We start from the raw sequence: 17169 nt of genomic DNA, 5'->3' as shown, positions 1-17169 counted from the left end.
AGTTGAAATAGGAACTTTGATGGTGGAAAAGAAACTTTCTTTCCTTTGAAAACCCCCCCTAGTGGATTTGCGGAGGCATAGAGGTCTGGGAACTGTACCTTATTGGGATTTTTTGTGGTTTAATTGTTTACATTCTGGACTTGCCTTTCTCATGGATTGAAAGACTATTTGACCTTGAACAGAGGCAGCTGGGGAATGAGTGGCCCAGGGAAAACAAGAGCATCTAAAGCTAAGGAAGCCTTGGCTGAGGAAGCTAAAGAAAAGAAAAAAGATAAGAGAGCTGGGCAGCTTGTTCAAACAACGTTGACTCATCAACGCAGATCCTCGGTACCAACTGTGCTGACGGCGCAGGAGGAAGAAGTTGAAACGCCTGCAACAGAAGATATGGCAACTGGAGGAACTGATCCAGTCTTGAAACAAATTTTGGAACAACTGGCACTTTTGAATAAGAAGGTGGACGATCAGTCATCTAAAATTGACAGAGCTACATCTACTATCAGTAAGTTAACAGATCAGGTTTCCCAGCATACTCAGGCTATTGAGAAATTGCAAGGAGCTACGGCGGAGAACTACAAATTAGCTGCGGAAGCCAATCAAAAAGCTGAGCAAGCGTGCAAAAAGGTGGAGGAGATCAAAGGGGAAGTAAGACCTCTGAAAAGACAGGTAGGAGAACAGCAAGCCTACCTGTCAATGGTGGAACTGAAAAGTAAGGAATGTAATCTTAGGCTGAGGGCCGTCCCAGAGCTGGAGCAGGGCAACCTAGAGGAATTTTTGACACAGTTGTTTTCTAAATTTTGGGGGGTTGAGGAAGATAAAGACTTCAAAATTGTGACGGCCTTCAGATTGGGAAGATCGGTTAAGAAAGACAAGTCCAGAGACTGTTTGGTTTGTTTGAGAACAAGAGAGGAAAGAGACAAGATACTAGGCCAACATTTTAAAAAATCTCTGGAAGTTGAAGGTAAAAGGGCAGAAATTTATAGAGACATTCCTAAATATCTGTTGGACCTTAGAGCTTTATATACAGACTTGGCTAAATTGTTAAGGTACAACGCAATCCCTTACAGGTGGGAATTCCCTCAAGGTTTATCATTCACCTATAAAGGAAAGAAGGTAAGAATTAAAACACCAGAGGACCACCAGAAGTTCCTACACGACAACGAGGAGGACCTCCAAAAGAGAGCTGTAGATTCTTGGCCTCCACCACCGGGATCACCACCAAGACCCGTACCATCTGGAGGCGGACCGGCACCACAGCCTTCGGGAACGGAGGACAAATTAGATACCCAACTGTGATATTTAAGAAGTAGACCAGGATGTCTCTACAGCTTCTTAGTTGGAACATAAATGGCGCGAATTCTCCAGAAAAACGGAGAAAAGTATTTCATATTTTGAAAAAAGAACAATTGGACATTATTTGCCTGCAAGAAACACATGTGACAAGACTCCACAGAAAAGTGTTAATTAACAAAAGGCTAGGCCAAGAATTTATCTCATCGGACAAAGTTAAGAAAAGAGGAGTGGTGATATATGCAAAGGAGAACTTGTCACCAAAATTCGTATTTAAAGATGAACAGGGTAGAATTTTGGCAATTGAAATTCAGACACAAGGAGAAAAGTTTTTAATTCTAGGAATATACGCCCCAAATGATGGAAAATCAGAATTTTTCAAGAAGCTGCATGAGACTATGCTGGACTATTTGGATTACAACAACATTATCATGTTGGGAGATATGAACGGTGTCGCCTCAGTGAATATGGATAAGTCGCAAAGTGCTAATATAACGAAAGACGGCAGACTACCAAAAACCTTTTTCGAAATGACTGACAATTTGGATTTGATTGACATATGGAGGATCAAGAACCCTCTAGGGAAAGAAGGAACTTTCTTTTCTGAGGCCCACATGACATGGACGCGAATCGACCAAATATGGATAACTAGAGGGCTGGCACCTAAGACTAGAAAAGCGGAAATCTGCCCAAAAACCTGCTCCGACCACAATGCTTTGAGAATGGAATTGAGATTAAATACAACCGGATCTTTCAGATGGAGAATGAATGACGCTTTGTTAAGAGATCAGGAGATTGTTAAGAAGGCCCAAAAAGTTTTAAAGGATTATTTTGAAATAAACTTAAAGACAAACGTGGAAAAAAGAACAATCTGGGACGCAAGTAAAGCAGTTATGAGAGGGTTTCTAATACAGCAGAACACGATTAAAAAAAGGCTCTGGAATGAAAAGAAGGAGAAGATTTTGGAGAAAATAAGAGAAGGAGAGAAAAAACTGAGATCCAGGCCTAAATCAAAGGAAGTATTGAGAGAAGTGAAGTTTTTCCAGGCACAATATTCGAAACTGATAAATCAAGAGGTGGAATGGAAAATTAAACAAATGAAACAAAGATCCTTTGAATCTGCTAATAAGTGCGGGAAGTTGTTGGCATGGCAGTTGAAAAAGAGACAAAAACTTAATACAGTTACAAATCTAGAGATTGAAGGGAGAATGGTTCAGAAACCCGAGGAAATTAGAAAGTGTTTCCAGAGATATTTCAAAGAACTTTATTCACAAAGGCCACAAAAAGGCTCGGAGGTGGACCAATTTGTCGCAACTAATGGATTACAAAAAATACCCCAGGAAATGAGAGCAACCCTGAACTGTAATATTACAATCCAAGAAATTGAATGCGCCATTCAGAACCTCCAACTGGGCAAGTCTCCGGGACCTGATGGGCTTACTTCCAAATATTATAAGGCATTGAAGGATTCATTGATACAACCATTGTTGGAAGTTTGTAACCAGATTATGGAGGGGAGGAAGGCACCGGAAACGTGGAAAGAAGCTTTCATCACGTTGATACCAAAATCAGAAACTGAAAAAACTCAACTTAAAAACTACCGTCCTATCTCACTCCTAAATGTGGATTACAAAATCTTTGCAGACATTTTGGCAAGCAGGTTTAAGAAAGTATTAAATGAAGTGATTCATAAGGACCAAGCAGGCTTTCTCCCTGGCAGACATTTATTTGATAACACAAGAAACATCATTGACATTTTGGAATTTTTACAGACTAACTCAAATACAAGAGCGGTGTTGATCTTTATTGATGCGGAGAAAGCCTTTGACAACATTTCTTGGATGTTTATGAAGAAAAATTTGGAAAGGATGGGAGTAGGGCGGGGGTTTGAAAATGGAATAGAAGCAATCTATTCAGAACAAAAAGCTAAATTGATAGTAAACAACGTGGTGACAGAGGAGTTCAAAATTGAAAAAGGGACACGACAGGGGTGCCCTTTATCTCCTCTGTTGTTTATTTCAGTCCTGGAGGTGCTATTGAACATGATTAGAAATGACCGGTTGACACAGGGAATTGTGGTCGGAGAGAAACAATATAAACTGAAAGCTTTTGCAGATGACTTGGTATTAACATTACAGGAGCCAGCCTCTAGTACTAAAAGAGCGTTAGAATTAATTTCTGACTTTGGTCGGGTGGCGGGATTCAAGCTGAATAAACAAAAAACTAAAGTTTTAGCAAAAAACTTGACAACTACCGAAATAGAGGAGTTCAGAAAAGAAACAGAACTAAATGTGGTTAAAAAAGTAAAGTACTTAGGGGTGCACTTGACCTCCAAAAATTTGAATTTGTTTAAGGATAATTATGAGAAATGTTGGTCAGAGATCAAAAGAGACTTGGAAACATGGTCAAGACTGAAACTTTCCTTGTTGGGCAGAATAGCTGCTATAAAGATGAATGTTTTGCCGAAAATGCTATTTTTGTTTCAGGCCCTCCAGATCGTGGATAAGGTGGAATGTTTTGGAAAATGGCAGAGGGATATGTCTAAATTTGTCTGGCAGGGCAAAAAGCCCCGAATAAAGTTTAAAATACTAACAGATGCGAAAGAAAGAGGGGGATTTGCCCTGCCGGACTTGAAGTTATATTATGAATCTGCAGCCCTCTGCTGGTTGAAGGATTGGATTTTGTTGGAGAACACTGATGTCCTCGACCTGGAGGGATTTGATAATGCTTTTGGGTGGCATGCATATTTGTGGTACGACAAGGTTAAAGTTCATAAATCGTTCAAAAACCATATTGTCAGAAGGGCAATTTTTATGGTCTGGTCAAAATATAAAGACTTATTGGAGAGTAAAACTCCGAGGTGGCTCTCACCGATGGAGGCCAAAGCACGTAAAAGACTCAATATGGAGGCCCATTGGCCTAAATATTGGGAAATAATTGAAAAAATTGGAGATAAATGGAGGTTGCAGAGTATGGAAAAGTTAAAAAACAAGGTGCGAGATTGGTTGCACTATGCTCAAATCCAGGAAGTTTTTAAAGCGGACAAAAAAGTGGGTTTCCAGGAGGAAAAATCGAAACTAGAGACAGAGTTGCTTGAGCCAAAATCTAAGTTAATTTCGAGAATGTACAACTTGCTGCTTAAATGGAATACACAGGATGAGATTGTTAAATCCTCCATGATAAAGTGGGCGCAGGACTTGGGGCACAACATTATGTTTGAAGACTGGGAAAGGTTATGGAACACCGGAATGAAATTCACGGCATGTAGTGCCTTGAAGGAAAATATCATGAAAATGACATACCGGTGGTACATGACCCCAGTCAAGCTTGCAAAGATATATCACCTGTCTGATAATAAATGTTGGAAATGTAAAGAGGAGGAAGGGACATTTCTACACCTCTGGTGGACCTGCCCGAAGGTGAAGGCCTTCTGGGAGATGATACATAATGAACTAAAAAAGGTGCTTAGACTCACCTTACCCAAGAAACCGGAGGCCTTCCTCCTGGGCATGGTAGACCAGAGGGTGGCTAAGAAAGATAGAACTTTCTTTATGTACGCTACTACAGCAGCAAGGATCTTGATGGCAAAGCACTGGAAGACACAAAATCTACCCACACTGGAAGAATGGCAGACGCAGCTGATGGATTATATGGAACTGGCTGAAATGACTGGCAGAATTCGAGACTCGGGAGAAGAAGAAACGGAGGAAGTTTGGGAAAAATTTAAGGACTATTTGAAAAAGCATTATAAGTTGTATGAATGTTAAAAAATGCTTCTCTCTAGGAAATTATAGCTTCAGTATTGGTAAATCTTTGAATTGGTAAATAAGGCACAACAAGACAGAAGTGGTGTAATGAAATAATTTTATTGTGTTGAAACTAAAAATTAATGGATTTGGATTGAAATGTTTAGAGACCAGATATCACGATAAAATGGAAGATATATTATTATGTTTAAAATAAGTTAACAAATTGCTGAGGTTTTGGTTTTACAGAGAATGCAGTGTCCGGAAGATGGGGGGAGTCCACTAGATTTATGGAAACATGTATTTTGGAATTTGAATTTTGTATATTATAAACCTAATAAAAATTATTTAAAAAAAAAAAAAAGAAATGTCAGAAGCCATTAATTGCATTTTCACCAGAAGGAGCCAAAGCAACAACTAGTGCTCAGTACAAGCGCTTCTGCTACGTACACAACTGATATGTTTAGGAAAATGCTAGATCAACCTTTTATCGCAATGACATGCATCCCGGACTAAATTCATATGAATATAACTATTGTATTCCCCCCAAGTCCTTATATCATGAAAAATGCCCCTTTATCATGAAATCCCATGGTTTCTTCAACTATGCTGTAGGAACCATATAGTCAGATATTTGGCGACAATGAGATACAATACAAAGGAGGACAGTTGTTGCCAATGGTGCATTGAGCCTATTGTGTGGCTTTAGTTATCTATAAAAAATACGTCCTCTCTTCCCCACCAGTCAACTTTGTACCAGTCTCTCAGTGGGATCCACAGATAGAGCTCCCATTGAAAGCAGTGGCTGGCATATTGCAGTGCACCTGTCACCTGTGGAAGGAATGCTTGGAGATTTGCAATATTTATTATAGAGTGGAGCTGATTGTTTTAAAATGAGGGGTTTTTTTGTCGAAATCTTTATGTACGACAAATGATTAGGAGTATGGCTCTCTGGGCCAAGAGGTCTCACAGTTAGTGAAGGACCAAAAAGCATTCTATGAGCATTCCTATGGTGTGTGCAAAGTATTCTACAACGGGGGTGGGGAACCTGCCATTGCTGGTCAAGTTTGATGGGAGTTGGAGCTCAACAACACTTAGGCACAGGTTTTCCGCCTCAGCACTACAACTGAAAGCACGGTACATAAATATTAGAGCCTAATGTGCCTTTTGTCAAAGTGAATTGTTTTATGATTTGGACTTGCTGGAATAATGTGCAGTTTTTTACTGTTCTCAAGTTTAACAACTTAGTAGGGAGAACCATTCCTGACCTCTCGGAACTGTACATGATGTAATAATCACTGTACCTGCCTCAGATCAATAAGCAAGTTTGAAATTATGGCTTCCCACCCCCGCCCCCCCATGGCAGACAAGTATAATTAGGCAATCAGGCAATGGAGGTAGATGCGATTATCTTAAAATGCACATGAAAGCTAATTGGTTGCTATTTTAAACCATCTGTATAGTAGAAAGCAAACTGGGTGTTTGTTTCAGCTGAAGAGGATAGAATTGGAAGGATCAAGTACTTGTGAGCAGAAAGTTCCAGTTGTTTTGTCACAAAAGGACATTTTATTCTTGTTTACTCCCAAACAATTAGAATTTTGTCTTCAGTGGAGTGGAATAATCTGTAAATATTTAATTGACAGTTTATCATCAGTAAAAGAGGAGAAAGAGACAAATTAGATTTGGGATGATTGCCAGTATGACAAAATCCTCCTCCCCCCCGGCTTTTCCACAAATGTTGCTTATTAGGAATGTAGACACACACACCCTAGCCTTGACTTCTACAAAATGTGTCTATACTTAATTAATGCTATTGCATCCACATTCTAATTTATGCATTTTAATTATACAGAGAGGCTTGTGAATAATTAATGTTATTAAAACAATAGGTCATAAGAGTAAGCTTAAAAACAGCAATCAGTAGGTTTAACAGGGTTTCCCCCCCTAACATAATCTCAGGATAGCTCTGTTAAAAAATAGTTTAACTGTTTCATTAAATGAACATTATACTTTTATTTAAGGGGCTAATGAATTAACAGCCTTCAGTTGAGGCCACTTGAGATGGAGGGCACAAGGGGACAACAGAGGATGAGATGGTTGGACAGTGTTCTCAAAGCTATCAGTATGAGTTTGACCAAACTGTGGGAGGCAGTGGAAGACAGGAGTGCCTGGTCCATGGGATCACGAAGAGTCGGACACGACTAAACAACTAAACAACAACAAAAACAACAAAGGAACATTAAATCCAAGAGGAAAGAGAAATACATTATACATGATGGAATAGTCCTGATTTTTTTGGGGGGGGGGAGAGAGAGGAGAGAGAGAGAGAGAGAGAGAGAGAGAGAGAGAGGGAGAGAGAGAGAGAGAGATTCCTAGAACAGAAAGCTACCATGTCAAAGAGAAGGCTAAACTAAATGCAAATCTTTGGGTGTGGAGAACATGGAGGAAACAGCTGGTCCCTGGGTTGTCACCATATCATAGTTTTCTAGACCATCCATGCTAGACCAGACACTTTAAGAGTTGAGAGGTGAGAATCTGTCAAATGAGACATATTTTTGAGCATGAGAAACCAACTGGCAGAGAAAAATGTGATGCGCTGCTTCAGGGTTACAGTATCATTTGGCTGCATAAACTCCAAGTGCAAAAAACCTGAATGGCGTTCTGGAATTTATGGGTCATTGACAGTGTTTGCAAATGAAGATCTGTAGCAGACAGAAGAAATAGCACAGCATTGCTTATTTGTAACCGATTGCTGGATGCCAAGTGCGGGCAAACTAAAGGGTCAAAAATGGCTTGGGAGACAGGCTGTGGGAGTGTGTACTTGGAATGCAGTGTGGGAATACAGTCATGGGCAAAAGAAAGTGCACTCTCTTTGAATTCTGTGGTTTTACATATGAAGACATAATAACAACCACCTGTTCCCTGGCAGGTCTTAAAATTAGGTAAATACAACCTCAAATGAACAACGACACACAACATATTACAGTGTCATGATTTATTTAACAGAAATAAAACCAAAATGGAAAAGCCATGTGTGAAAAACTAAGTACACCTTACGATTCAATAGTGTGTAGAACCACCTTTAGCAGCAATAACATGAAGTAATTGTTTTCTGTAGGACTTTTCCCATCTTTCCCATCGTTGTGGAGGAATTTTGGCCCATTCTTTTTTACAATGTTGCTTCAGTTCATTGAGGTTTGCTGGCATTTGTTTATGCGCAGCACTCTTAAGGTTCCACACAGCATTTCAATTGGGTTGAGGTCTGGATTTTAACTGGGCCATTGCAACACCTTGATTCTGTTCTTTTTCAGTCATTCTGTTGTAGATTTGCTGGTATGCTTGGGATCCTTGTCCTGTTGCATGTCCCAATTTCAGCCAAGCTTCAGCTGTTGGGCAGATGGCCACACATTTGACTGTAGAATACTTTGGTATACAGAGGAGTTCATGGTCGACTCAATGAATGCAAGGTTCCCAGGTCTTGTGGCTGCAAAACAAGCCCAAATCATCACCCTTTCACCACTGAACTTGATAGTTGGTATGAGCTGCTTGTGCTGATTTGCTGTGTTTGGTTTTTGCTAAACGTGGCGCTGTGCGCTGTGGCCAAACATCTCCACTTTGGTCTCATCTGTCCAAAGGACATTGTTCCAGAAGTCTTGTGATTTGTTCAGAGGCAACTTAGCAAACCAAAGCCGTGCTGCCATCTTCTTTTTAGAGAGACGAGGCTTTTTCCTGGAAACCCTTCCAAATGAACCATCCTTGTTCGGTCTTTGTACTGTCACGAACTTTAACATTTAATATGCTAACTAAGAGTTGTAGAGCCTGAGATATACCAACTCTTGGGTTTTTTGCAATTTCTCTGAGCATTGTGCAGTCTGGTCTTGGGGTGAATTTGGTGGGATGTCCACTCCTGAGAAGATTGGCAACCACCTTGAATGTTTCCATTTTTGAATAATCTTTCTCAGTGTAGAATGATGGGCTTAAAATTGGTTGGAGATGACCCTTCCTAGTTTCATGGTCAGCAGCAGTTGTTTCTCGTAAGAGCATTGCATCATCTTTCTTCCTTGGCATTGTGTTAAAACACACCCGAATGCTCCAGACCGACAAACTGCTAAAACTTCAGCTTTTATAGAGGTGGGCACACTTGCTGATGATCAATTAAGCAAGAGCATTTGATTAGCCTCTTAATTCCTATGGAAGCAGTAAGGGTGTACTTAGTTTTTCACACTTGATTTCTCCATCTTGGCTTTATTTCTGTTAAATAAATCATGACACAGTGTAATGTATCATGTGTCCTTGTTCATCTGAGGTTGTATTTACCTAATTTTAAGACCTGCTATGGAAGAAATGATTGCTATTATGTCCTGATATGTAAAGCTACAGAATTCAAAGAGAGAGCACTCCCCCCCCCCATGACTGTATGTTGGGAGGAGGGCCCCCATTAAAACAAGAGTCTGCCGCTAAGTTGATGCTACATTTACAGACATATTTACTCTGCATTGTGGTTGGGCTTTGTGGAAAGAGACATGCTATTTCATATGAGGGAGCACTGCCCCTAAATGTTTGTCAATTGGTGTTTAGTTCAAGATTTTTAAAATCCCCAAATCTCATTTATTGAGACTCTTGTCTATTTTTGACAGATTTAAAATTTGTATATATAGTGGTGTTCATATTTTGCCAGTCAGAATGGCGATCTCAAACGGCTGGGAAACGTCCTCTGAATTTTCCTTGCAGCTATGGCATGCCTGTATTTGGTCAGCATTGTAACAGTGGTTAACTTGCAACATCAGACTGGCAAAAGGTATAGCAAAAAAAAAAATGCTTCTGAGATAATGTGGTTTTCTTTCATTTGCTTTATTAACTCAGGTGGTGAAGGCTTAAGATCCTTGAGTGCATACACACACAGAGAGTTCATTTTGGGAAGATTTTCTTTTCCTCGCCATAATCTTTGGTTTATTTTATACATTAGTTTGTGCTTGAGCACACCTGGCGCACCCTCTGCACCCTCCAAAGCTTAGGGTATATACATGGATGCAGTCTTCCCTGCCCCCACCCCTCTTTTTTCCATGGAGTGTACTCCATGATCTCTCATCCAGGTACTGACCAAATCCAGATCTTTTTCATTTTAGCAACATTTGACACATCATGTGACCTTAGGCCATGCCCTGTGCTCAATATACCCCATGTTCAATAATATCCACTGAAACCTCGTAGATATGTGCTATTTCTGACCAGATTACAGGAAGCCACTTGGTGGTGGCAACATGACTTCAACTCTTTTTAGCTAACCTTTCATCAAAGAGGGTGGATGTGACAGCTATGGTTTGGAATGAAAGAGCATTGAGATGAGAGGTCCCCGTTTCAATCTAATAGTTCTTGGCTTTTGAACTCACATGCTGATAAGTAAGGATAATAAAAAGGGAGACTCCTGAGGAAGTTTCTAGATGGTCGTTCCAGCAAACTCTATCACCTTCACCTCCAGATAGGGTAGCCATGTATCCTACTTGACAGAAGACAATCTTCTATTTGACAGGAGTCCCCCATTTGAAGAGCTGTCCAATCCAAAGCTAGTATAAAAGATGGGATGGGGAAAACAATACAAAGGGAGAGGAGGAGCTATAAAATTTCCCTTCAACATTTAACACCTGGAGGTCACCTGCTCACCTCTCACTATGATGAGATATATTTTATTCAGTGCTTTTCTTCTAGGGGGGGGGAGGTGGTAGTACTCTGTATCCTTGAGTACCCCCGGGGGGAGAACTGATTGTATTTCTGTTTAAATTATAGCAATTATTAGTTGCACCTTTACATACAAAGTTGGCACTGTGTTCTCTTTTGGACAATCTTGGTGTAACTTTCCTAAGGCTAAGGAATGAATTGGGCTGTGAACCCCACCTCCTTAGTGTTACATCTTGTAAAACTACAAATTGTTGCAGTGCGTCATGTAATGTAATTTGTTGTTGTTGTTGTTTAGTCGTCTTGGTGACCCCATGGACCAGAGCACGCCAGGCACTCCTGTCTTCCACTGCCTCCCGCAGTTTGGTCAAACTCATGCTGGTAGCTTCGAGAACACTGTCCAGCCATCTCGTCCTCTGTCGTCCCCTTCTCCTTGTGCCCTCCATCTTTCCCAATATCAGGGTCTTTTACAGGGAGTCTTCTCTTCTCATGAGGTGGCCAAAGTATTGGAGCCTCAGCTTCACGATCTAATGCAGCCTGATCTATAGTGCATTTGGCCTGCTGTTTTAAACACCAAGAGCATGTTTGTTCTTTTCGGTTCAAGATGTATTAGAAAAACATAATTGTCCTCCAATTTAGCTCAGCAGCTAACATGTATGAAATGGCAGGCTGTGCGCGGCACGGTGCATGTGCATTTATCTGTGTTCAGTTGAGACAAGATGCCTCCACCCACACAGTCAGGAATTAACTTCCCTGAGGAAGGTGCTGAACCCTGAATAATGACAACACCGTTGACTCACACTAAAATCATTTCAAGCAGACAACCCCCTAACAATGGTAAAAGGGGGGGGGGGAGGAATAAGCATGATGCTTCACCGGAGATAGATACTAAAAAAAATAGAAACTGTGCCTCGTTGGAGCATATATAAAAGCAGGAATCTGAAAGATGGCATTCTGTAAAGGGCATTTTTCTCCCGTTCTCTCTTTAGAGAAATGAATTTGGAACAGAAAGCTGACTGGGTTGCTTTCTGTCAGTGAGTAGGAGAGGAGGGGGGTTGGGGGTTTCACACCTGTCCCACTTTGGCTCGTAACAGCCTCCACAAGTTGGTGCCTAAAAATTGATAGTGATGAGCCTTTGTGGGAAGAACAGTCCACAAGTGGGAAGCCACCATTGGAAAGGCCCATTCTCATGTTGCAATCCTTGCGACCTCCCATGAAGGGGCACACAGAGAAGGGCCTCGGATTATGATCACAGAGTCCAGATCAGTTCATGTCAGGAAAGGCAGTCTTGAAATATTGGGGTCCTGAGCTACATAAGGCTTCTATCGTCTCTGCTGCTGCTCTGTTTTGACTCCGGAAGTTTAAGGCAGTGTTTCCCAACCGGTGTTCCGCGGCACACGAGTGTGCCGTGAGACGTTGCCTCGTGTGCCGCGAGATGCCTGGAGGGAGGCGGGCGAGTCGGGCGGCGAGAGGCGGGGCGGCGGCGGCGAGGAGAGGCCGCGCCTCCTGCTGCTGCCTGGCGCTCCTCCTCGCAGCCGGCAGCGCTGCCTGGGCGCCTCCGCGCGACTCTGCCTCGCTGGGTTTGGTCTCCCAGCAGAGACGGGTCACACGCGCCCCTCCCTCCCTCCCTCAGCCTGCGCGGAGGGAGAGCCAGAGAGAGGCATCGCTCCTGCGCGGCGGGAGAGGGAGCAGCCGGAGCGATGCCCCAAACGAACGCATGGGACCGGAGGGGAAATCCTCTCCGAGGCGGATTGAGCGCAGCTGAGAGAAGCCTTTCGAGGAGCTGCCGTGTCCCCTGGAAACCCCCTTCCCAGCTCTGCCTCAGCCGCCGCCGCCTCAGTTGCCGCCGTCCCTCAGTCCCTCGCTCTGCTGCCTCCTCCCACCCCCAAAGCTTGGAGGTTCCCCAGCAAGGGGGAGGGAAAAAACTTTCACTTTTGTGCGTCCCTCCCGGCGTGACGCTGCGCGCTGACGTCACGGGGCGGGGCTTTAATGGTGGTGTGCCGCGAGATTTTTTTTCAGTAAACAGGTGTGCCGTTGCCCAAAAACGTTTGGGAAACACTGGTTAAGGTATCCTTATGTTCAAATAAACATGCCTGTATTTTTATTGTAAGGGATGCGGGTGGCTCTATGGGTTAAACCACAGAGCCAAGGGCTTGCCGTTCAGAAGGTCAGCAGTTCGAATCCCCGCGACGGGGTGAGCTCTCATCTAGCAGTTCGAAAGCACATCAAAGTGCAATTAGATAAATAGGTACCGCTCTGGCAGGAAGGTAAACAGCATTTCCGTGCGCTGCTCTGGTTCGCCAGACACAGCTTAGTCATGCTGGCCACATACGCCGGCTCCCTCGGCCAATAAAGTGAGATGAGCGCCGCAACCCCAGAGTCGGTCACAACTGGTCAGGGGTCCCTTTACCTTATTTTTATTGTATTTTTAATATTTTGTTGGAAGCCACCCAGAGTGGCTGGGGAAACCCATCCAGATGGGCGGGGTATAAATAATAATAATTATTGTTATCTTCTCTGAGAGTTTTGGGCTGATATGACTTTTTAAACTAACAAATACATTCACCCTGACAATCAATGGTTTGGTCACAGATCAGCACAAGGTTATTTTCAGTGTAGTTCAAAGCAAGAGATAAGAAGCTCAGTCATGACAATTATTGGTCAGTTGATTTAAAATAATTGATAACCTGTCCTTTCTACATATGGACAAGGTACAACAAATAAAATTTTCAAGCTACTCCCGTTGTTTCAATTGGACTTCATCTTGCTGGATTATGCCCCACTAACTTTAAAATTACGTTATTGATTAAATAAGAATGTGCACTTCCTGTGTCTTGCCAGTCTCTCAGTGGCTTATTTATCTTATTTAATCAATTCGTAGCAGAATTGCTATTACTGCAACCCAGAGTTGTTCTCCTAATTTTAAGCCTTAAGGAGTCCCTAACTTTCTTGTTCCCTCTAGGCACCTTGCCTCACCTTGGCTTTAAAATAGGTTCTCAGCTTTTATAGTACAGTATGGCAACTGAAAGCTTTGACATGTAAAACACTCATTGGCAAAACTAGCATTCCCGAGAGGCTTAGCTTATTCCCCCAGCACGTGTACACATTCATACATTTTTGCTTCTCTTAGCTGCACTCTGTGCTGATAAGGGGATTAGTGGCCATAATCATTGTACTGTAACATCCTGTCATTATAATGTTTCTCTTTCTGTGCTCTTGTTCTTTTGCATTGTAGAGTGCTATTTTAAAGTACAGCTGAAGGAGTAATTAGTCTAGAGGGTAAATGCTGCTTTAATCTGCCCGCAAAGAATGACGTCCAGTAAAAGGACGCTTGAGTTCCTTTAGATCAACCTGAAAAGCATTTTCATATCACTGCAGTGTGTTTTTTTTCAGAACAGTGAGTGAGTCACCCATCTTACCTTTGAGCCATTCATCAGGCTTAGCGGTTTAGATGCTAACTTCTTACTACAGACCTCCATGGTACTGCCAGAACCCCATGACCCAAGATATTTTGCTGCCTAAGGAAAAATAGCTAATGGCATCACCAGTTCCCAAGTCGAGATGCAGATAGGGATAGGTGTATGCAATTTTGCCTAATTACACATTTTTGAAAAGTGATTTCCCCTAAAGTAAGATATTTTGCATGTTATTTTCACTAGTATATTCCTCTGTATGAACAGTATATGCATTTTGCACACATTTTCTTACACTGCAAAATTTGGAGATGCGTACATTTCAGTAGATGGCTGAGTTTTAGAAGGTTTGCTTTTAAAGGTGAATAGAATCTCATTTCTCTCTCATACTTAGATGTAGATTGCCCAAGACTGGCCAAATTACAGTCAAACTAGCCAGTTTCACTCTGAGGCACACCTTTGCAGGTATTTTATTGTTTAATTATGTGCAGGACCACTTCCTATTTTGCATTGTGACTGCAGTGTGCAGGGAAGCATTGGTTTAATCTTTCCCTTTCCAGTTGTGATCCTGACCACAAGATTGTGCTCCATACCACAAGTAGGGTTGGAAAATAAGCTACCGTTGTTTTGATATCTTGCCTCTGCTTGCACTGTGGCAGGTGGGGGGTGTCCATAATTTAAACAAAGAAAAGACTCAGGCATGCTTCCAAACCATGCGATTTGGTTCCATTTTTTGAAAGCATACCCCACCAGCAGTTCTCCTTGGGAGTAAAAATATGTCACTCAAAATCAGCTGCCTGAGACAGCTGCCTCACTCTGCCTAATGGTAGGGTGGGAAGTACATGGGACTTTGTGGTGAAAAACTGGCAATAACCAAACTGGCAATTGGAAATAACCAAATATTTTTCCTTTCCTTCTGCCCTTCTAGGATTTTGCTGAAAAAGAGAAGGCAGCAGCAAGGGCTCTAGAGGATGTGAAGGCTAACTTCTACTGTGAATTATGTGACAAACAGTACCACAAACACCACGAATTTGACAACCACATCAATTCCTATGATCATGCTCACAAGCAGGTAAGCCTAAAAAGTCGTTCAAGATATAGCCATGTAAAATAGGTAGGGTGTACATATAAAATCATAGAATTGTAGAGTTGGTAGCTTCTTTTTAATTTGCTGTGTCATATTCCTGTGGTGACATGCTCTCTTACATGACATGACAAGTTGCACCAATTCACATGACTAGTTGAACCACTTGGTATAAAGTAATATTATTTTTTGGGGGGTGAGCCAGCCTACCATGTAATATTCACAAGTATTATGACATTTCAGTGTCAAATTGCTTCTATATTTCATGTATGCATTTGTGGTTTTTTTAATTGTTCTTATAAAAAAAAACCTCATGGGTTACAAAAGTACATACAGCGTCTCTGCTTTCAGTTCATAGAATTTGATCCACCGATCAGTCATATTTGATTGGATACATTAATATTATAGACAGTATAAAGTTGGGGGAGAAGAGAGAAGGAGGGTAGTAAACTTTAAGTCTTCTACATCAGACATAGACAAACTCTGGCCACTGCTCCTATTAGCTAGGGATGATGGGAATTGTAGTTCCAAAACATCTGGAGGGCCAGAGTTTGCCTATGCCTGTTCTACTTAGTGTATGTGTAAGGTTTTTGTGTCAGCATCATGCGGGCAGGTTCCATTTCTATTGATTTATTAGTTTTTGTTGGTGGTGAGAGAGATTGGGGGGCCCAGGGCATGGTTGGTTGTCTTTAGTTGACTGCAGTGAGTTTTGTTTGCGTGTATGAGGGGAAGGGGGTTGTTAGGTCCACTTAGCCATATTGATTCATATGTTGTTGGTGGGTTCCAGTTGTTGTCTTGTTGAGCTGTATATGTAATTTTTACATAATGTCATATACTCATGTAATCAGGCAGATGCACCAATGTCTGAAGACGCTGTCACCCTTAAGAAAACATGGCTGATCGAGGGTCAGTTGTGTTAATTGCATATCATGGTCCCAATGAAAATCCCCACTTGTGCTGCTCTGCACCCTGGGATGGATGTTTCTGTTGGTGCCAATGGATGCTTCATTCCTGGGTTTGAATAGTCAGGGGTGGGGTGGGGACTGATAAGCACGACCTTTATTGCAACAAGAGCATGGCTAGAATTGCCACATGAAGGGACTGTCAGAATAGGGCTGTGATACAGAGGCAGGGGGTTAACCACACACAGACACACTGCAACTCCATCCCATGCTGTCATTCACACTAGTAGGGAAGTTTCATTTTTTCTTTTTTAGAAAAAAGAAGAAAAGGGGGGGACAGAGAAAAACAATAACAAAATAACAATAACATGTAATTAAGGTTACAGAATTATGTAGTATATATGTAAGTAGATAAACTTGCTATTTCCCTTAAGTATACATCAGTTCATAAGTCACTATGGTTTCGATAAATACATTCCAAATATCATTAAATTTGTCCATACATCACCGTCATCTGAAAGTGATCTGTTCATAGGTTGCAAGAGTTGTCATGTTGTCTATCCATTTATCGGGGAGGGGGGCATATTTTTATGCTTCCAATGTAGATTTATTTTGATAGTAGGGAAGTTTCTTTCCCAGGGCTAATAGCAGCTGGGCATTGTGGGATTTTCCATCAAGACCTCAGCAGGCAGGGATGGGTTATATCCCCACTCCTTGTGTGCTGAAGTCCTGATCCTGTAGCTCCCTGCTATTTATTTTTAAAAGCAGAAAAATGGACATATTAATTGCAATCACACAATTAGAATCACATCTGGTTTTCCCAGTAAGATTCAGGCGGGGAGCCGACTGCTTCAAGAGACACTCACATACATCACAGAGGGGAAGGGATGACTCCACTTCTCCCCTACAAAGTCAAATACAACCCATAAGCTATATATGGCAGGCTACTGAAAAGTTTGCCGAACATTAATGTTCTTGTGCCTGCCTTTGAGGGGAACAGATCTGCTTTACTTGTCGCTGGCCTATTATGGATGCAGTTCAAAGAACTTTGGATCAGGCTATTA

The 17169-nt window shown here is 41.9% G+C and overlaps 1 protein-coding gene across 3 annotated transcripts in view; it reads left to right on the top strand.

The window, feature by feature from the left end:
* The window catches only part of ZNF804B (zinc finger protein 804B), a 307240-nt gene that overhangs the window by 265603 nt on the left and 24468 nt on the right, over nucleotides 1–17169 (top strand). For all 3 annotated transcript variants that reach the window (XM_081931482.1, XM_081931481.1, XM_081931483.1), the window contains one exon: nucleotides 15048–15191. In XM_081931482.1, coding sequence (XP_081787608.1) covers nucleotides 15048–15191 — 144 coding nt within the window. The remainder of the gene's footprint in view (nucleotides 1–15047; nucleotides 15192–17169) is intronic.

Source organism: Podarcis melisellensis (genome assembly GCF_964234715.1).
Source record: "Podarcis melisellensis genome assembly, chromosome: 12".
Lineage (NCBI taxonomy): Eukaryota > Metazoa > Chordata > Lepidosauria > Squamata > Lacertidae > Podarcis > Podarcis melisellensis.
The sequence above is the reverse complement of the archived record's forward strand: the minus strand, read 5'-3'. Positions and strand labels throughout refer to the sequence as shown.